The sequence below is a fragment of the Passer domesticus genome, chromosome 2 (genome assembly GCF_036417665.1).
Source record: "Passer domesticus isolate bPasDom1 chromosome 2, bPasDom1.hap1, whole genome shotgun sequence".
Taxonomy (NCBI): domain Eukaryota; kingdom Metazoa; phylum Chordata; class Aves; order Passeriformes; family Passeridae; genus Passer; species Passer domesticus.
The window spans coordinates 39,153,353-39,175,463 of NC_087475.1; the positions used below are offsets into that span (position 1 = coordinate 39,153,353).

The window sequence follows — 22,111 nt, forward strand, 5'->3', positions numbered from 1 at the left end:
CTGCTGTGAATCTTTCTCATTAAATGGCTTCTAAAAGAGGCATCTGACAGTATTCCTTGAATTTACAGCTTTTGCTTTTAGGCTATGTCAAAAAATGAAAAAAAATTATTTGCTGGTTTTCTTCTAACTATAATATAATCTTTTTGAATGCTAACATAATAAACTCTGCATTCAGATAAAATTTTGTTTGAACTAGAGAAACATCATATTTTCACAACAACAGGGGAATAATGTCAAAAGACAATTCCTTCTGCATCCAAAAATATTTATTTTATAATATTCAAAATAGTGGCTGATATTGCAAACTTTTTATAGGCAGTATGGACAGTTGAGATTTTCACAAATGATCAGGAAATGAGATCCCTTGATTTTTGCGTATCTAATTTAAAATTTGTTTTAAAGCCATGTCAATTCCACCTGCAATTGGATGCAGAGTTGTCACCCCTGAGCATCAGTTACTTTCAAGGATTTTTTTCTTTTAATTCTTGTTTGTTTAACTAAAATGAAAATACTCTATTTTTTCATGTGACTTTTAAACATTAAATTTTACTGGTATTCAAGTGCAAAGGCAGTATCCCTGTCAAGCAAAAAAGTTTTGTGAATAAAATTTGTTCAATCTGTAGTTCCTTGTCTGTACGAACAAAATAAAATTTTAGTTCCTTTCTTCAATAGTGCTATAAACTACTCTGGAATTGTCTGTATTTGTTCACTTAATATTTGTAGCCAGATCCTTTTCTGGAGGTTGGACACAGAACTTTCTTTGTTACTTTAAACATTAGATTTATTTGATTTCTCCTGCCATGGTGCACAGCTAGCACAGAATAAAATTATGCTCATTTTTAAAATAGCCACTTCAGCTATAGATTTACTTGTTTTGGACTATAGGTAGACATATATAGATATTTGTATAGATAAAGTGGTCTTGGCTACATGTCTTTTCCAAACAGGAATGGTTTGGGAATGGCAGTTTGCAAACCAGGCAATGAGAAGGGACAATCTCTTTCTTCTGTTCAGGCTGTAGCCCTGTGCAGCAAATACCTTCTAAAAGGGGTAAGCAGCAGGTAAATTGGTAGCCTTGTAAGAAATAAAAGACAGCTTTCCTGACTTTCATTTCCTATTGGGAGGGCAATTCTTTACCCTGCCCAGTGAGTGCTTAGTCTAAAGTCCCTTAGACGATGGGTGAATAACTTACAGTATTTAGAATTCTGAAGGGAAAGGCAAAGATTGTAGGTGGAGGGAAAAAGCAAGAGAGGGCAAAAAATTGGAGGAAGAAGGTAGTGAGACAGAAAACACATTCAATCATTTCTGCCACTGTTAAGTACTGGAAGCATGTCTGATGGCCTGTGATTCACAAAGATTAATAGCTCAGATTATTTAAAAATTATTACTGAATTAACCAAGAGCATAATAATCCTTAAAGACAGCTTACTGCTTACTTCTTACTGCTCAGGATGATAAAATAAAATACATCATTAGTATTGTCCCTTAATCCCTGAGATCTTCTTACAATGAATCTAGCATGTCCAGACGTTCTACTGAAAATTACTCTTGCAAGATTTGAATGCAATGATTTCCATGGGAAATTATTTAGCTAAAATAGATGCAGCTAATGCACTTTTCATTTGAATATCTTCATACTGTATATACAGAAAGTTGTGATATTTGTGACCATAGAAGCACAAAGAAAAGTTGACTGTGCTAAACAAATCAATGTTCCCTCTCCTGTTTCATACCAGCTTAATGGTTTTAAAGGTCTTTTCCAACCTGAGCTGTTCTATGATTCAGCACACAAATGGCACTATGCCAACTGCAGCTTGACACAACATGAGTGCTCCAAGGCAAAGCATCTTCACCCTGCTTCATGTCTTCTCTGATTCTGGCCTGAACCTGGTCTTCAGCAGAGAAAGAACAGCTTCTGCAGTATCTCTCACACCTGGGGAGAGAGACAGATCTCCAGAAAAGAAGGGAAGAAATAGTTAGCAAAATACAGGATTGAAAGAGTGAGGTTAACCTATCTGCAGGTTGGACAAAATATGCTCGTAAAATCTTGACATGGACTATGAAAAAGGGACAGCTGTTGAACCTAAATGAAGATCAGATGGCTCCTTGTAAGAAGCTGGATGGAAAAAAAAAGTTCCTGTTGTACCAAAGCTGTTGAATGCTTCCCTCTTGTTTCAACTAAGTCTTAGGAGCACAGATTTATTTATAATCAGTAGTGGGGGGGGAGATTTTTCCAAAGTCTTGGTGGGTGTTTGTCTACTTGGAACAAGTTGATCCATAAAAAGGGGGCCTAAATTTCAAACTTCTAGTGATATTTAGGTGACCTCAGTCTAGTTCTTTGCATCTTCTGTTATTATAAATCTGTATCAACTGCAAATCTGAATCCTCAAAGAGTTCTCAATGCTTGTATGTGTTATATACACACTTCTGCATGATCTCCCACTCCTGATTCCCACAGTGTTGTCTTAGCAATGTTTCTTTGATTAGCTGAAGATTTCTTAAGGGGTCATAATAAACATGAGGGTGTTTTCTAAAAATTTGAGTAATATTAGCATTGTCTGGTACTTGAGTTGAATCAGTATTACACAAAGAATAAAGGAAATCTCTTTGATCTTGTAGTGAGGAAACTGTAATATGTAATACTGTGTTTTGGGTGAGTTTAAGCACTATTATCGCTCTTTGTGCCACCTGCTGGTTGGAGAGTAGGCAAAGGGGAATAGAGCAACATTTCTGTCACTCTAATGTTCAGCTTCTGAATGAGATTGTATTGCCTGGCATTTGTGTTTGTCATAAAATAACAAGTAATTTTAATTGTCAAGTTATCAGTTAAGGCAACATTACAAGTGAATTAGACTGTTCTGATCCTCTGTGATCTTGGCTTTTAAAGAATACGTATTGGGGTTTTTTAAATTGTTTTTTGTAATCATAAGGTTTGAATTTTCTAAATATGTGGTTTAAGGTGTTTGTGGCTTTTTTTACCATTTTTGTAGGGAGAGGATAAGCAAGGAAATTGCCTCTAATAGATAATAATATTGAGTGTATCACAGAAAAAAACTGTTCTTTGTCTTTTAAAATCTACCTACTGTTCTTCAGAACTCATTTCCCTTCCTGTATTGATAATTATAATTACCACAAAACTAAGACTACATGGACATCACTGAGAATATGGCCATATTTATACTAAAGTTAGGTACTCTATACAGTTTAATTTATATTAAAGGACGTAGCTTTGTGCTCTACATAAAAACTTCACAAATATTCTGATGCTAGCAGCAGCACTGATTTCCTACTAATATTTTGTATTGTGGCAGGAAGCCATTAGTGGGATGGATAGGTGATGAAACCAGAAATGTTCATCATATGGAGATCACCAGTGGGCTGCAGGATTTGTCTTGTCCCAGCTGTCACAGAGGCTCAGTCCTTACAGGAGATACCACATACACAGAGTAGTATAATACTATGGGGGTACCTCAGTGGTTTCCAAAGGAAAGCTCTGCCACTAAGTAGGCAAAAAGATCTGATTATATAAAGTTAACAAAGCCAAAGTAAAGGAACAGAGAAACAAGAGGATTACTGGCGCTGTCTACCAGATAGAGAAAGGAGACAAAGAAAACACATTTGAGGAAAAGTCAGTTTGTTGTCATTAATATACATTTGAAAATTGAGTATCCACAAAGAAATCTTGGAAAAACAGAGGGGCTTTTTTTGCTTGTACTTCTGTGTTTATCTGGAGCAGAGACACACAGAGCAGGTCAGTATCTCTAGCCTGCCTTTAAATTCAAATGAAATTAAAATTAATTTTCCTAAGGCAATGTCAGCACGTGCTGATGGTTAGAATGAGTAAAATTGTCTATTGTTCCTTAGCTAAATAAGGTATAGTGTTTAGTTTTATGGCACAACTACATCAAGAATATTTTTAATAGCTGACTTAGTTCAATGAACAAAATAGCATTAAGCTCATACAAAAGGCCAATGGATTATATAGAATTTTAATGAAAGAAGCTTTAAAATGGAAATATTCTTTCAAACTCAATGTGTTTGAAAATGGCTGATGCTTTTCTTTTTTTTTTCTGAATATGTATTGGGAGCTGGGAGGGCTTTAAAACATAGTGCATCCCAGATTTTCACCTAATGCTTTAATTTCTCTTCCTCACTTCCAGCCCAAAAGCTGGAAGCGTTTACAAGTCACTTATCTGCAGAGAAATAGTAGGGAGATAGCCAGCTCTTATCACAGAGAATAGATGCTCACAGTACTATTAATTTCTGCTAGCTAGATAACAAATCTGCAGTTACTTTCCTCTCAGCTTTAAGGTCACTATGAGAGCCCCTGTGTGCAAAAAAAGTACATGTACAGATTTTGTTAATATGTTAGAATTTTGATTCAGTATAGTCAGAAGAAGAAGCTTTGTCTTGGGTTGTGTTCAGGCATCACTGAACAACCAGGAGAAATGATCAGAGCTACAATACAAAATATTAAAGTTCCAGCATATATAACTGAATGCATGAAAGGGGCTAATCCCTGTTAATTTATATTGCTACAGTGTCTCATATTATAACTGTTTTACATAATCTTTTAATTAGCACCCTTGCTGGCTTTTGTGAGAAAATTTAAATGTCCTAAAGATTTCTGGTGGGCTTGAGCCTAAGCAGGAAAAAAGGAAATCCAGGATATTTCAGCTTATGCTGGAATTCAGAAAGCCTATTTCAAACAGCCACTTATTAACTACAGAAAACTGATAACTTTTAAAATAACTTTGAAAATATCTTTTCTAAAAAGCTTATCTCAAACTAGAGATATAAACCTCTATATGAACTTAAATACTTCATTGTGTTTGAAGCATCAGAGGTACATTTCAGAGAGGCAGAATCAGGCTTAGGAATCTAAATCTAAAAGATACTTTTAAGGCCAGTGGAAGAGGAATGGGGTCTTGCATTCAGCAGCTCAGAAGCTGGAAAAACATTGGAAAAATGCCTGTACATGCAGGGTGCTGACTACCACTATTAACTGAAACTCTGAGACAATTCCTGTTAAGGTTACTGTCTTATGAAGGGGATTTTCCCAACAAATCCTCTAGTCTGCCTTAATTTTTGTATAAGAACAAAAGGTCCTAGTTTTTGTTTGGAGAGAATCAAAAAAGGTGCAGCAAGCCTTCTCCATAAATAATCATTCTGTCTTTCCTTAGATATTCTACTATACCTTCTTGTCTATTGCCAAGTAGTTAGTGATGACTGAAATTGTTAAAATATTTGCTCTAACTTTGCTGTGTATCATAAGTTAGGATATAGATTTCCATTTCAGTAAGATCAGATTTGTTGATTGGTAAGGGTATGACACTCCTCCATTTTTTTTCTTTTTCTTTTTTAAATAAGTACTATTTTCTGGAAATTTTTGTCATTTACTATTATTTTTATAGGAAAAAAAATATATTTCAGTCTGCAAAAGAGATCTGTTCTTTCAGTTCGAAAAGGCTTTTCTGTAGCTTCATTTGTTTTCTTGAATACTTGGAATAAGGAAAATACTCTTAATTTAATAACAGTAGATTTGCTTAGATCACTAAATTGGTCACAGATTTCTCTGAACAACATCTTTATTTGTATTATTTTCTGATCTCTCCTTCATTTGTGTGTTTTCACGTGTGTCAGTATACATGTGTAAAACCTTAATTCCTTTATCCTTGTAAAATATTCGGAGGATTTCTAAAGACACATTTTCTTGTGCCCGTTCATCTTGTACCTATCTTTTCATTTAGATTCACTCCTCACAGGATCTCTGAAGTTTTGATTTCTAAACTCAGTCTTACATTTCACCTTTGTCACTGGGAAAATTGTGTGTTGCTGTGTGTTTAATTTTGTGTATAAATCTATGCCTTTCTAAAGCATAATTATTACATAAATATTTTTAAGTAAAACTGTAAGAAATTATGTCCTGTGATAATCTTTGATGAAACTTTTTGAGTCTGAGAGCTAAATTACTTAAGCTTTGTCTGTGAACTACTGATATTCGTATTTGAGCTTGTGTAGACCATTGATAGATTAACATCTTGTAGAGGGAAAGTTTGAATGTTATGGGTCATAAATCAAGGGCCTGATTTATGAAATCTGAAAATAATATTTTGAAAATATGCTGGAAGTGGTAATGATTATCTGTGCTTCAGAAAATCTCAGGTCTTGGGAAGCATGTAAGAAGCAGTCAAGGTTTAAATTGCCAACAGTGCCATGCATAAATGTGCTGACTTATAATCATAAATAATTTCAGAAATAAGTTGTGCTTAGGTACCTTATCAGATAAAATATTTTTAATCTTTTTTTTTGCATACATTTTCAGTTAAAAGATTCTGTTTTGAAACAGAATTGTTTTTCTGTCTTGGGAAAATAAAAACCGTTAGATTTAGAAATATCTATATGCTGTTCAGATCCAGATCTGCTGCTGTTGGTAATCTTTTTTTGTTGTTGTTGTTTTAATTAGGACATTTATTTTAAAAACTGATTCAATGCAAAGTTGATCTGTCTGTATCCAAGGTTTTAGCAGTTAATTTAAAAATTGTGAGTGGTATCAAAGCACTATTATTTTGTATGACACAATAGCAAACAAAATCACCAAGAACTTACTGATATGAGTGATGCTTAGAGTGGCATAGTACCCTATTACACATGTGTAAAACTGCAACCATAACTTTAAACTTTCCTCTTTTCTTGACAATAAATTATTATATGTACATTGTTTGTCATTGAGCTTTAAGGCCCAGAAAGGATAGCTCTGTCTCTATAGAGAATATTAGCAAAGGAGCTAGGGTTCACAGCAATCTGACTGCCAGATTGTGCTGTTTCTAATGACTTCTGTTCTTCCTTGTCAGTCTAGCATAGCCAGAACCTCTCACTTATTATTTACAGAGCACACTTTGGATTGCATCAAAGAGTGCTTCCACTCATCAAGCTGTTTCCTGGTATTAATTTAGCTCTTCCTCCCTACATCTGTAGCTAAATCAAGTTTCCAGAGAGTTTAAACTAAGTCTGGAAATAAGTAAAAAAAGCCCTGAGACTTGGGGTGATAAATTTGCATTTCAGTTTATGTCTGTAAATACAAGACGTACCTGAACACAGAAGGGGTGCTTACAGATTTTTTGGTAATTAATATGTCCCAGGAGATTGAGTGTGAAGAGAAACCTTTTCCGTCAGTAGTGAGTTCAGTTTTAGGGTGGATGGCTTGTGAGAAGTGGGGTTTGGGAGGGGACAGTGTTCTGCTTACCAGTGTCAAAGACTGAGCAGGTTGAAGAGCTGATGTGACTGGAAGAATATTTCAGCAGTCTCTGAGTCTAGTCCAAGTATTCTGTGTTGCCTGTTCAGGTACTGACTGATGGCTTCTAAGTTCACTTTTATACGTAAAATATAAGACTGAAAAAGTCCTTGACCAAATGGATACTCCAGGTTCTCAGACATTGGAATGTCTGCTGGAAGCTAGATCTCACACCAATGTGTCCGAAGTTCCCAGCTTTCTGGGAGGCAATTTCACAATAGTCTTAGGCAGATCTCAAATGATCCTTGAGAGGCTACCTAGAACAGAGGCTAGACAGAGTGAAAGGAAATAAAGGAGATATTTATTAAAAGGCTTTCAAAGGGTACACCTTGGGCAGTGCAAGGGCCCAGCTGTGGCTTCCACCCAAAATGGATGCTGGGTGACAAGTTTTTACACTTTTCTAAGTTTTGGTCAATTTACATGTTGGGGTTAGTTGTCCAATAACAGCTTGAGGTTATGAAGTCCCACCCTCCCAGATTACTCTCCTCAGTTTGCTGTTTATACTTTTTGGCCCTGAAGCTGCAGTGGTGTCCTTGGTCCTAGGCTGGAAAAGGATTGTTTTATCCAACTAAACTGTGGAGACAACTTGCGAATACTTTGTATGGAGTTCAGAGTTACACACTAATGCAGTACAGAATCTGGAAAACCAGAAGGCTAAAACTTAAGGCATAACTGCCACTGAATGCAATTGACTTTTCATATGACAAAAAGCATGGTTCTGAGAGCCTCTGTGAGTGTCCTGTGTACACACACTATCAGCAGACTGTTGGGCCCTCTTTATGAGGTTTCAGCTGCGTTAGGCAGAAAATGAGCTAATTATGCTATTTAGTTATTGGACATTCTTACATGAGAAGTGCATTTATTTAAGTGTTAGACTGATAGGCATTTTAGGAGGAGCCTAATGAATCATTTGAGTACTGAGATAAGTTGGTGATTCCTCTAAGTTTTGTAATAGTGCCTAAGATAATATTATATGTTTTTAAACCTGTGCATGGCTTTTTTTTTTAAATGCTTAGACTTACTTTCTATTTTTAAGATGAATGGAAACTGTCTTCCAACTAGCTAGGCTGATTTCTACTAAACCTTTTGCAACTCTTTGTGTTGGTCTTATAACTATCTATTCTTTCATCCTAAAAAATCCTATTTTCAGCTTAATGTCAAAGTCCCTGTAAAAATATCAGTGGGTAAAACATATCCTTTGCAGATCTTGAAAAATTGTATTATTCAACAAATGGTACAGGATACTGAAGTAAATATTCTCATTAGAATTTTTAGCTTTCTCATGTCATTATTTGCAAGGATTTTATAGAAAAATGCAAAGCCTGTACTGTTTCAGTCCCATAAACATCACACTATGAAAAATACAAGCAAATAATTGTTTATTTTTTGCATCAGAATGTCTTCTACAACTTGAAATTATTATGATTAAGATAGAAACCAATCCCATGTAAATAAGTCTATATTTATTTCTCCTAAAGTTACTTCACTTTTTTTTTAAAGGTGCAGCATGCTATTACACAGATGTTGAAAAATATTTCTACCACACTATTTTTACTCAGCTTGTGTCTGATACAAATAACTCAAATTTTTTTTCTTTAATTACTTGCAGTGCAAGGAATTAAAGAAAAATGTGCCAGTATATGTTGCAAGATATTCCTCAGTCAATATATCTGTGAATAACTAGACAAACAGTGTCCACTGCTGGCAAATCAGATAATTGCACTGCACTTTAGAGAGATATGATGTTGAAAGGTTTTGATGAGTTAAGTCTTAAATGTCAGATATTTTGTATTGACTTTGTAAGACTGGGCTGTAAAATAACGTCACTATATTAGAATTATTCATGCTATTACCACTAATAATAAATACTATGGTATTTGAACTAATAACCAGGAATATCACCACAGTAACATGAGCAGGTACTCCATTTTTTTCAGGATTTAAAAATAATTATAGTATTCATTACATTCTATCTAGCATGTCTACAAAATAAATTTAAAAATAGCAAAAGTCTGTGAAATTTGTCTTGATATTCTAGATCATATAAGTAACAAGATGGGCAAGCAGGAGTTCTTAAATTCCGTTTTTCCTCCTTAGGTCAAAGCATTCCTTAATGATTTTGCTATGTTTTTTTTTTTTTTAAGATATAAAGAAGTATAGAAGAAATCAATGTTTCTGTTTTGGAAGAAGTAAAATGGAAATACAGGAAGTGCCACTGCTGTTGATGAATCTAGAGGTGAATTAAACTGATTATCAAAGAGAGAAGGGTGATATCTAAAAAGTTTTCTCCTGGCTTTTTTTTTTTTTTTTTTGTAATAGACAATATTTGTTTGCATCTTTTGCTTAACAATAGTGTGTCAACACAAAGAAAATCTTTCAGTCAAAGAAAATAATATAGAGTGAAAGAAACATTGAGGGGGAGAAAGGAAAAATCTGTTCCTATGTTAATATAAGCTATATTAGCTTGTCAGATACTTCTAAAAATCTAGATTAACTAAAAAGAAGCTAGCCATACTTGTTTTTAAGAGGTTTATATCTTTCATCAATGTATTGTATTCAATGAAAGTATTAGACAATGCACTGAATTTCTGTTTGTTTGGAAAGGGGAACAGAGTATGGAACTTTTTTCTGAGGATATTGGTTCTGTCTGAACCCTAAAGGAAGGGTCATGTCTATGTGATCAGATTTGAAAGGAAATCAAGGCTTACCCTTTGGATGAAGGCAGTATTAGCCAGAGTTGTTCTGTATCTGTATTTTCTCCCTTCAGTACCCAGAGAAAAACTGTATGACCTTCCCTCTTGAACAAGAAAAAACAGGATGCTAGTTTTGTTTTGGTCTTTTTTTTAACTTGTAAATGTCCTTAAAATAGTATCAAAGGGATTGCAAATCAAAAGTTATTCAAAAGTTAATCAAAAGTAGAATAATTGCAAACAATGATGACTATCTGAAAGTTATTTTGTGAAATTAATCACATTGTCAATTTTAGGTCACACAGTAGAAAATAAGACCATTTTTTCCTAGATTATTTGGCAGGGAGTATTTTTTATGCTTTCTTCCAAGAAACAAAGTGTTCTGGCTGTTTTTGTGTGTGCATGTGTGCATTCATGCACATGGGCAGACATGCAGCAGCTCTTCCTGTCACTGGTAAAAATCACTTTTTATACTTAAAAGATTATCAGATGCATTTTGAGGGGAATCATTCTTCTGCTTCTCAAGATAGCAATTTATGTACATCTCTGTTCATAGTATCTTTTCTGTTCAGTATTTTATTTTAATGCATATAAAGTGCTTTTTCTCCTGGATCTCTGTGAGATGGCCAAAATCCAAGATCTTCCTTGTTCCAAGGGTTCAGAAATACTGCACATTTTTTTCTCATATTGTCATGTGTTCCAAGGAGAAATCCATTTGCAAATATGTTCTAGGTGCAGGGAATCCTCACAGGAGAGTAGCATGAAGCAGGTAGAGCAGCTTACATGCTCTGCCAGCTGTACTGACTCCAGAACAAATTCACTGTAGAGACTGAATTTCTTAGGGACAGTGTTTCTTTTGTTTCTGTAGAACAAAATTAGTCAGACCCACCTTACAGGGACTTTCAGTTACTTGAGAGAATAACAGCAAAGTCTGTTGCATGTTTCAGAAGTCAGGCAAAGCAGACAAGTCCTGCTGTGGCTAGATAAGTAAACGCAACAGATGTTGGCTTAAGCTGTGCATATTAATGAAGAAGCTCTCCATGCTGTTTTTAGGCCTCTAAATCTTAAACTGCTCTCTGCAGCTGTGTGGACTAAAGATGGCGGGGGTGGGGCGGGAGGGGTGTTTGTGTTTGTTTTTCTTTAATGAAAGTGCTTTTTCTGGCTTGTGTCACCAGAGCCTTGTTTGAAGCAGTCTTGTGGCAGATCTGCTATTAGCTTTAGTAAGAACAAAATTAATGGCAATGTGTATCTGTTATTAGTTATTACAAACCTCTCTTTAAAGAGATTGTTTCATTTTAAAATATAAAATATTATATATGTCACTGCAGAAACCACAATGTATTTAATTTTTAATTACTTTTTCAGATGATATACTGAAAGTGATCTTGATTATTTTTTATTTTTTCTTCCTTCACCGTTGTTGTTAACTGTTTAAAAGAGACTTTCTGGGTTTAAGTTTCGGGCCAGGGCAAGCTATTTTGGTGATCCTTATATCATCTGTGTGCTCTGCAGATACTCCTGTTAACCCAGCTGGTTTCTTTTGTTCACCTGGTCTCAAAAGAAGTGGTATCTGATGTAGGGGAAAGACAGAGTGAAAAACAGAAAGAGTCATGAAAGATGTCACAGGAGCTTTGCTAGAAGTTAGCAGCTGTAATCGTACATCTTATATGGCTCAAAGATCAATTGTTAAAAATAGCATTAAGAATCTTCATCCACCTTTTTTCCCCTGTTGAAGGATGAAGAGTTATCCCATGGAAGAAAAATAAAACTCTGCAACTCTGAATTAAAGCAGGTATTTTACTTGGCACAGGACTATTTACAGGACTAATTACTGCAGGAAAATCAGTGCAATTTAGCATTGGAAAGGGAAGGGGGACAGCAAAGTCAAAAAAAGCAGAAGCAAACTCAAGCAATCTAAGAATTATGTTATGTCTAAAGAGTAAGACAATGTCTAGTGTAGAGGTACTCACTCCTTTGCGTTATGGATGTATCTCAGGAAATATGTGAAAGAAATGAATGTAATATGTGAAAGAAGTGAATGGTCGATGCAGAAGAAATATTGCATCTGAGCTGCTATAGGTATAGGTAGGTGTTATGTATTTGAATAGTGTTATGTATTTGAATAGAATGTTTTGATAGTTCTCTGCATAACAAGTCATCTAATGCTAGACTTCCTTGCATGGTGCATTAATTTATTATTGCATATACAGCAATTATGTTTTAATTTTTTTTTTCTTATGAGTTGGATACATAAGCCAAATCCTGTGAAGAAGCTGGCTAAAATATATGCAGTCCTTTGAACAATATATTGGAAGCTTACTTTTGTCTTAATTAAACAGATTCACCAGATCTATTTAAGCAAGTGACTCCATAGGACCTTCTATGTATTTAGTAAATTTTAATAGATATGATTTTGGCTCCTCGAGTACATTGTGAATGCTAAGACTGAAAGCTGAGTGCTTTTGACACAAAGAAGTGTGAGGGGAAAGAAATCCAAGGCATGTATTATGTTAAACAAATTTTGTTCTTAATGTTCTTCAAAATCTTATCAATGAGTCTTATCTTCAAAGTCTTATCAAAGTCTTATCAATCAAGTGTTCAGGGTGTTAAGGATTTTAAATTTCAGTGCTTCATAGTACACTGTCTTTTGGGAAATTAACAATAACTTATAAGGAAAATTATATCCAGATTAATAGACAAGAAGATATAAAACTGACCTAATTTAAACTGTTAACAGCTCATTGCACAAACATACTGTACTACACTTCTTATAAACATGGAATGCACATAAGCTATCTGAAAAGGGAATTCTTATCTATGTTTTAATATGTTCATACTGGTCTGCTCATGAAAGAGGTGATTAAGTTGACGGAAGTTTTTCTAGCTTATTCAGTTTTGTACAATTAAACAATTATCAACCTAACGAGTGAGCCATAGATTATGTTTCACCTTCTTCAAGTCATTATTTCTCTTGCTCCATCTTTCTCCCCCAAGACAATTAAATCAGGAATTGAAAGTTACTGTTACTTAGCAGCACCCATCCCCCCTATATATACACACTGTATGCCTTAGGAATTTATCAGTTTGCAATTACATGAATAATCCTATTTGTAGAACTGTATCACATTTCCTTGTGATATTTGGGGGCTTGGAGGGGTCTTAGTATGTACATTGAATTTAGACACTTTAATTATGGTCCACCAAAACTACCAGCAGCCTTCAAGATTTTTTTTTTTTTTTGTGAGAAGCAACAAATCAGAATTACAACTTCAGCTGGAAACAGTACTTTGGCAATCAGTCTGATCAGAAGCAGCACAAGGGTGATTAAATAAATCCATCAATTTAAAAACAAATAATTTCTCCATTCCTGAAATGTCTCTTGTTGGAATAATAAATTTTATCAGTGGTCTAGATGTACTTTTATGTATGCCTTTCAATTGTTAGGCCCAAGTTGGTACTTTTACCCCTAGACCATCGTTTCTGTTTTGAATGGTATAAGGAGTAAGGTGCTAATACTTTTGCTACTATATGACACAACATCTTCCAAAGGAAAAACTCAGGCGTTTGCAAAGACACAAAACAATCTTCAGCTTTGTAGAGTCTGAAAGAACATCTAGATTCACTATACTTTTTTAATGACTTTTAGAATGTAAGCTGAGTTTACCTCATCATCTTCTAGTGTATTCTTCACATGTCACTGGACAAGTGAGCTGTGTGTGCCCTACTCTTTGCGGGCAAGTGCAATAAAAATTTCAGCACAGCTCATGGAACTTAAACATATTTAGTAGTAATGTAATAATCTGACATTTTGCACTTGTAGAAAATATATGCTTGTAAGAAATTTGGGCTGCTTTTGAATTATTTTGTTTCGGTTTTGATATCAAAAGTGGTTTCAAGATATCTGGGAGGAGAAAATTTGGGTGGAGTATGTCCACATGACTACATACCTGTAGAAAGATATTTTTGGTTATATTGAAATGGTTTATGAAAGGAAAATATCTGTAGAGTTTTCATGACTGCATTGAACTGCATTACTCTGAAGCTTGTAACATTATCCAAGTTATTGCAAATAATATAATAAGTTAAAATAAATAAATAATAAAAAAACCCAAAGACCATAATGTGTAAAGATGACATTTTAAGTAGCTTATGGATCTAGGTAGGATAGACTATAAAGCATTAAATACCATTTTTTTCCTAATTTAATTTCTTATAAAAACATTTTATGTATCTCTAGTACATGCACATATGCAAATAACAATGGTGTATATTTTAATATTGAACTTTCATGCCTGACAAGGTCACATTCAAATTTACATGTTAAATTAGCTGAAATTGAATATTATTTCTTCCCAGTAATACATTAAAAAAAAAGATTAATATTGTTTTGTAGCCTAACATATGATAAAGCAAGTATTTTATACACACTTTATATAGATTGAATTTTTTGCTATAAAATTCATCAAAGAAAGCAATTTTATAGATTCTGTAATGTTTTTGTTTAGAAAACTTCTGAAATCCATAATGAAATACCAGTTAGAAATGAATAGATGGGAGAGTAGAAAGCACTGAAAATCTTTTCTCCCCCTCTTTGGCTTTTAATAATTAGTTTTCATATCCAGAGTTTTGTTAATCAGAAGTAAAACTCTGTTTAATGTATAAAATGTCATAACTAAGATATATCCATTTGTCCTACATGCATACTCATGCAGTTCCCAGTTTTTAAGGTAACTGATATGTTCGTACTTGTGCAATCCATCTGTTAGCAGAACCTTCACTTTGACTAGAATTGCACACATTTTATCACAGGTTAGGACACCAGATGGCTCTCTTGAGTTTTCTTTGTAAAACCCCAAGATGTAAACAACTGCTCTGCATTTCTGAGATGTGAGTACAAAGCTCTTTTTTTTTTTTTTTTTTTTAATCTCTGGAGTAAGAAACACATTTTCTCTTTGCCTATAGGCATACCGCCTGTTTTCACCCTCTCTCTTGCTTTTCTTTGCCATCACCCTGAGCATCATGTTGTTGAGAAATGTCAGAGTGTTTTGGCAAGGGCCCAGTATTTGAAGGAAAATATAGAAAGGAACAATAGTAGTAGATAGTATATAATGCATAGCATCATCTGATGCTATAAAGAGGAACTTGGGACGTGCACCCTTTTGGAGAGAGTTTCTCATGCAAATGTTAAGGCTATATGTATGTATTATACCTCTGCATTCCTGAGAAAATGAGAGATAGTGGGTGGCTGGCCTCTATTTCACTCTACTCCCTCTCATTCATTGCTTTGTTCGGAGGCAGCAGCCAAGTCGAGCTGACTTTGGGCTGTGTCCTGCCAGCTCCCCGCGCTGGGGACGGGCTCCGCTGTCCGTGGTGCTGCAGGCAGAAACACACCGGGACAGGGGACGGGACCGGGAGCGGGACCGGGAGCGGGAGCGGGAGACCCACTGGGCAGCACTCAGAGGAGCGCTTCCCTCTTGAGGGGTCTTAAGGAAGGCCACTCCCTGTCTTGTCCACTTCTGAGGAGGAAGGAAAAAGAAAGCAGTATGCAAAAATACTACACTGAAATTTATTTTTTTTTTAATAACCACCTCTCTGTCTAATTGCATTAGTTAAGGCAATTGTAACCGTTGTAAGGAAATTGCTGCTCTGTAAAAATTGCCAGATAGAAAATCCAATGAGTCTTAGCTGAATCTCTTTAGAGACACTTTTAAATAGAATTAAAATGTATTATCCAGATCCGATTGTGCATGTTCTGTTCCTAGTTGGTCTAGTATTAATACAAAATCCCTGTATAGTGGAGTTCCCACCATACACTTTTGCCCTCTGTATAAAAATAGCGCTTTGTAGATTAAAGGATTTAGGGGGGAAAATGGTCAATATCAAAGAAACTGAAACCTCTGCTGAAACAAGAACCTATACTTGCATACTAGGTTGTGTATTACAAAACAGTGAATTTTTCTGGATGGCTATTTACACTTCCAAGTCTGTTAAAAAATTAAAAATAAATAAAAAAAAAAAACAAACCAAAAAAACCCAAAAAACAAAACAAAAACCCAAACCCAAAACCAAACAGACAAAAAAGCAAAACAAACAAACAAACCCACAAAACCATCTAATAAGAGATTAGAGTACTGTGCAAACAGTATAAAAATAGATATTACATGATAATTGCCTGTGCAAGCGTCTGCCCTTCTTTATAGGATAACTTAATATTTTTCTTGTTTTCTTCCTCCACTTTCCTCTGGCTAGCTACAACTTCAGGAAGTTTAACCATTAGGCTTGCAGAAAGTAAATCCGAAAAACTTTGGGCCATTATTTGAAAAGGGAGACGAGACAACATGAAAAGATGAAAGGAAAGAATTGGGGTGTCTTATTTTACATGGTATTTACTATTTGCAGTGCTTTGTGAACTTCTCGGGGCAGATACTTCTTAGGTGTTCTCTGGTGTTAGGTGTTCTAGAGGGCTTGGCTGGTGCTTCCTCAAGTGCTCCAAGACATAGCCTGTAATTTTACACGGTGCTGGTGATTAGTAAATCCATCTGCTGTGGCTGTTTGTGGGTGCCCCTTTGGTGTTTTGAGCTGAAGGTCCCCTCAGCCCCTCAGCTCACAGCTCCAAGACCGTCCCATGAGGCAGAGCCCGTCTCCCTGCGGACTTGCCCTCCTGCTCGGCTCCTGGGTGGCGGGCCGAGGAGCGGCGGCCGGGCGCCCCTGCCCAGCCGCGGGCGGAGGCACGGAGCGGGGCAGGGTGCCCTTGGCGGAACGCGGTGCCGCCTGCCCTGCCTCCCGGGGCACGGGGACAGGTGCCGCTGTCACCGCTGGGGGTGGCGGGGCGGCCGGCAGGGAGCCGCTGGAGAGAGGGTGCCTGCGAGGGATCCTCGCTGTGCCGGGGCGGGCGAAGGAGAACGGGGAGGGCCATACGCCCCTCTGGCAGCACGCAGGGCCCTCCTTCTTTCCCCGGGAAGGGAGCCCCGCACGAAGCCACCCGGAAACCTAACGGGGGGCAGGAGGCAGCTGGCGGCGGATCCACCGGGAACCTCCCGGTTCCCACCAGAAAACCACATCAGCATCACCCGCTGTCCCTCCGCCTCTCTCCCCCTGTGCTCTTTTCTTCCGTCTTTCCTCATTCCCCCTCCTCCACTGCTTGCACCCTCGCCGCCCCTTGCCTTGGGGAGGACAAAAAAAGCTCCAGCGGTGCGTGCCTGTGTGTGTGTGTGTCTGTGTGTCTGTGCCTGTGTCTGTGTGTCTGTGTGTGTGTGTGTCTGTGTGTGTGTGTGTGTGTGTGTGTGTCTGTGTGTGTGTGTGTGCGTGCGTGTGTAGGGGAGGCTGGAGCGGGGTGGGACCGAGGAGCCGTGATTACAGCTCTCCCCGGAGAAGAAGATTGCTCTCTCCAGATGCTGATTTCTGAAGCACTTGGCAATCATCAGGCGGGAGCCGGGAAGAGGCGGCGGTAGCCGCCCCGGCCGTGGCGATGGCAGCGCCGGGCGAGCGGGCGGCGGCGGCTCGGGGCTGAGGGGCAGCCCCGGGAGGCGACGCTGCCTGGCGGACCCGACCCGACCCGATCGACCCGACCCTACCGGAGCCGACCGGGCGCGGCTCTGCCCCGGGTCCCGCTCGCTCCGGCAGAAACCCGCCCGAGCAGGTGTCCCTGCGCCGGGACACGGCGGGGGGGACGGCGGGGCACCCATGCGGTGACCCTTGGCGGCGGCAGCTCCCGCCGGCCGCACGGCGCGGGTGCCCCTCCGCAGCCGCGCCTCGGGCCGGAGGACGCTCCCGCTCGCCCTCGCCCCCGGGCATGGGTTCCCGCCGGGGCTGAGCACCTCGCCGCCTCCCTCCTCCCTGCCCGGCGTGGGCGAGCCGGCGAGCAGCCATGGCAGCGGCCATCGCCAGCGGCTTGATCCGCCAGAAGCGGCAGGCGAGGGAGCAGCACTGGGACCGGCCCTCGGCCAGCAGGAGGCGGAACAGCCCCAACAAGAACCGCGGGCTCTGCAATGGCAACCTGGTGGACATCTTCTCCAAGGTCCGCATCTTCGGGCTCAAGAAGCGGCGGTTGCGGCGCCAAGGTGCGTCCCTGTGGCCGGGCCCGCCCGCGGGCTCCGGGGGGCGGGCGGGAGGGGACAACCTGTGGCGAGAAACTTCCCGGGCCGGGCGCCGCCCCGGCTCCTGCCAGCCGGCGGCTCCGGCTCCCCGGCAGCGGCCGAAGGGCTCCGCGGGCTGCAGCCTGCGGACCTTCGGTCGGGACCCCCGGGGCCAGCCTTGCTGCCCGGCTGTCTGCTCCGGGGCTGCGGTGTGGGTCACAGGTGTGCTGCGAGCAGCAAGCCCCTCACCTCCCCGCCGCCCCGCACCTCCCCGCCTCGCTCGTGTTTCTCTCGGAAGGACAAAGAGCGCACAGCGCTTTGGGTGTCCGGTGTCCGGGGGCTGTCGGTCGCCAGCCCCTTCCCTGAGCCACCAATATGGTTTTGGCAGATGAAGCCTGGCTGTAGTGAAGGGTCTTTTCCCACTGTTCGGTGGCTTCCCAGTCAGCACAGTGAGAGGTATGTCAAACCCGGCAGCTGTGGGAGAGCTTCTCGGCATCCCTGTGGGTGCCCAGGTGCCTGTTGCCCGTTCCCAGCCCGGGCCTTGCCATGCAGACCAGCAGGTTTTGCAGGCAGCTCTTCTTCAGGGTAGTTGATCAGGAGTCAACAGAGAAAACTGGTACCGTGGTGATTGTGTTCTATCCAGTACTTTGTATTAGAACCCTAGAAACAAATGGAGTAAAATGGTGTTGCAGTGACTTCTCTAATTTTTAAAAAATTTTGTGGTATTCAACACCATTCAGAAATGGTAACGACTTACTCTGTGTCCTCAGAAAACAGGTAGTTCTATAACAAAAGTATTATATTGTGAAGAGTGAAAATGTTAAGTATCACTTGAACTATGACTAATACCTACCAGTCAATGATAAAGTACAAACCAGCCTCTGTTACATTATACAGAATGCCACCATGTGTTGTGGTTTGGTATGTATACTACAGCTCCTCTTTAGGTTGGGTCAGGAGATGATTTTAAGCATAATCAGGGAACTCTCCTGATTGATACTTCCTTCTTTGCCATGGCTCACATTTGAAAAAGCATAAATCAACAAAGTCCACACAATTTTATTTTTACATGGCTTTCTTGCAGTAAAATTATTTGTTGTAACTCCTAATGCAAGCCAAATCTTGCCATTTTTAGTTAGTACAGGGATACAGCGAAGATGAGCAGGAAAATGTCAGTGGCAAAATCTATGGTGGCTTTTTTTCAGAGCAGTCTGTGTGTGCTTTAAAAGACTAGAATATCTGGTTTATGATGGTGGATTTTTATAAGTGATACTCTTCAGGCAAACAAGTTTTGGAATTGTTAACAGCAATTGTGCTTGACCACCTGTGCAGTCTTTTTTGGGGGAAAACTCTGTATTTGACAATATTAGCATTTGAGGAGGAGAGGACTGCCTTGAAGCACTGAAATGCCAAACATTTTTTTAGGTGAGAAGGGGCTTTAAAGAGACTTTTGAATTTATCCTTTTTCATTCATTCATTTTTCATAAGGCACTTTGTCACATTCTTGAAAAAGAGAACTGAATTAGAACATAACTATGCTTTAACTTGTACCACTGACACAGAACATTTCAGCAAGAACAATCAGAAAAAGGGCTGTTCTCCAGTAAAATCTGCAATATCAGACCCCTGAGTTTATCTCATGATGAGATATGGGGGTATTTATCCATTGGTTTACATTAAGGTCTCAGAATTACTGCTCATCTGTAAGAATTCCTGCTGAAAAAAATGCTATCATAGCTTTTACTATCCATGTTCCTGATGCACAGAATGATACATGGAATACCTGTGGATTCAAAGTTGCATTCTATTTAAGAGAGAAACTGAAGAAGCAATCAAGCCAAAGTCATTACTCAAACATCTTGTGCGGGATAGTTTTGAGTGAATAATCATTTGTGAAAAAACCCAAACAAACCACATTTTATAAGGGTAATTGCTTTAAAATACATTATAAAATTACAAAATGAAAATTTATCAGAATCTGGTTTTAGGTTTTCTAAACTGAGTTAAATGACCAGCGAATTTGTCACTGAAGTCATACTGTCAAATCCATTAAAATAAGTCTTTGCCAAGCAAAATAGGATGAATTTCAAAACATCTGTTGTCAGAAAGGTGCTATGGGATTTTGACAAATAAGCCTTGTGTAAATGATACAGAGTGTCACAAGAGCATTGTGAAAAATGAGCTAATCGAGATGTGACAAACCATCTGTAGCATTCTCATACAATTCAATAGAAGAGTAGAATTATATGGGTTTTTTTAATGTAGAGCAGTAAAAGCAAGACTGTTTTTCTTGGAATAAAAACGTGTTTTGCTTTGTACTTACATATGAAAAGTAACTGTCTTTCCATCTTTGAAATAGGAAGCAAAAACTAGTGATGCTGCTTTTTAAATTAAAAATACAGATTTAACTTTGTACATATATGTACTAATGTGAATTAGGTAAATAGATATGCACAATATATGCACACATGCCAACATTTCAGCAAACTTTAAAAAATATTCTTGATTTTTAAATTTTTCTTTTGTTGTTCAATGGGATTAATTTTAGAAAAAAAATGAAGTTATTATGAAGGCATAAAATGCTTCAATCATGTGTATACCCTGATGAATTTTTTTCTGTCATTGTGACAAATTCTCTGTTCATGGTCCTTCCTTCAGGGGCATACTAAAATATCAACAGAAGTGTGCTTTGGGAGACTAACATTTAGAAATGGTAGCAGTAAAGATACATCCAGGAGCTCACTCAGAATAAAGAGCAATATTTGTATTTATTTAAATATTTGCTCCAATGGTAGGTGCCAGGGTAGTTTCAAACAGACTTTCTAATACTTTGATAAATTTGATAAGTTTGATAAACTGCCAAAGTGATTTCTGTGGAAGGCTTGTCTGCTAATCTACTGAGTGGATGAAACCATTTTCATTTACTGGACATCTTTGATTCATATTGTTTAGTATTATGATATTTCAAATTTATTTAATTTTTATTTTCTTCTACCTGTCATCTGAAAAACAAATTACTGTCATTAATTTCCGAATAACCATGAAGCCAAGATCTTGCCTATCTAATGCCAGACATCAATCAATTTTGAATCATCCTCTCTTGCATTGCAGATTATTTAGTTATAATAGTTTAATGTTTAATTTATGTTAATATAATCACAAATGGGAGGATTTACAGATATTTTGTTTTCATGTGAAATAACATAATCTAACCTGAGGCTACCCAATGAAAAGAAGAAAATAAATGTCACTTCACCTCATGCATCTACAAAGCACAGAGATTAAAACATATGCTTGTCACTGGTGCCAATTCAAACTTCTTAGCCTGTATTTTTCATCTATATATCTAGCTGCTTTGCTAATCTGAAAAATCTTCATTTGGTTAATTAGGTCCCTTGGGAGTATTCTACTGAAAAATACTCAACATTTAAATGTATTAAAAACCAAGTGTGATGTTTACTGTTTCTGTGTGCTAATACCACATTAAGACTTCTAAATTTATGCATAGAGTGTATGAATCTTGGGATGGCTTGGCCCCTGATTTTGTACATTAATATTTATAAGAAAGAGAGACCTAAGGAACGTGTTCAGAAAATGCACTGATTAGATTTTACTGCATCTACAAAGGTAATTTAATTCTCCAAAGAAAGCCTTTTTGGAAAACTCATCAGTAGATCAGCTAATGTTTTTTGGCAGATGTGGGAGTGGCTCATAATCTCAGATATAAAATGATTCCCAATATACATAGTGCCCAAAGTAGTTTCTAGTTTTCCTGCTTGTGGAACAAAGTGGAACTGAAATGGAGATCTGTGCTTGTGAGTGTACAGGACTTGTTTCCCAAAACTTAAGAAACCACATCAGCTCCCACCAGTGAGCTCCAGCACTGGATGATCTGCCTTGCTCAAAGTTACAGCAGACCAAGACATGTGTCTGTGCTTTCCTATGAGATTGTTCTCATATTTAATTCTTCTTGGTAGTTCACTAAACTCCACAGGACTTGCATTGTCTAGGTGCAAGGCTGTCTGTTTCTCCGGGTATTGAACTAATGTTGC

General features: G+C 38.2%; 1 protein-coding gene across 5 annotated transcripts in view; it reads left to right on the forward strand.

Moving 5' to 3' along the window:
• The window catches only part of FGF14 (fibroblast growth factor 14), a 382,286-nt gene that overhangs the window by 237,524 nt on the left and 122,651 nt on the right, over positions 1 to 22,111 (forward strand). The window contains exon 1 of one of the 5 annotated variants that reach the window (XM_064408337.1): positions 16,861 to 17,175. The exons of 3 other annotated variants lie outside the window; for them this stretch is intronic. Coding sequence is in view for 1 of the 2 variants with exons in the window: in XM_064408333.1 (XP_064264403.1) it covers positions 17,852 to 18,044 (193 nt within the window). In the remaining variant the exon portion in view is untranslated. Of the gene's footprint in view, positions 1 to 16,860; positions 17,176 to 17,222; positions 18,045 to 22,111 lie in introns of those variants that run through there. One more of the 5 variants, XM_064408333.1, reaches the window with a different exon arrangement.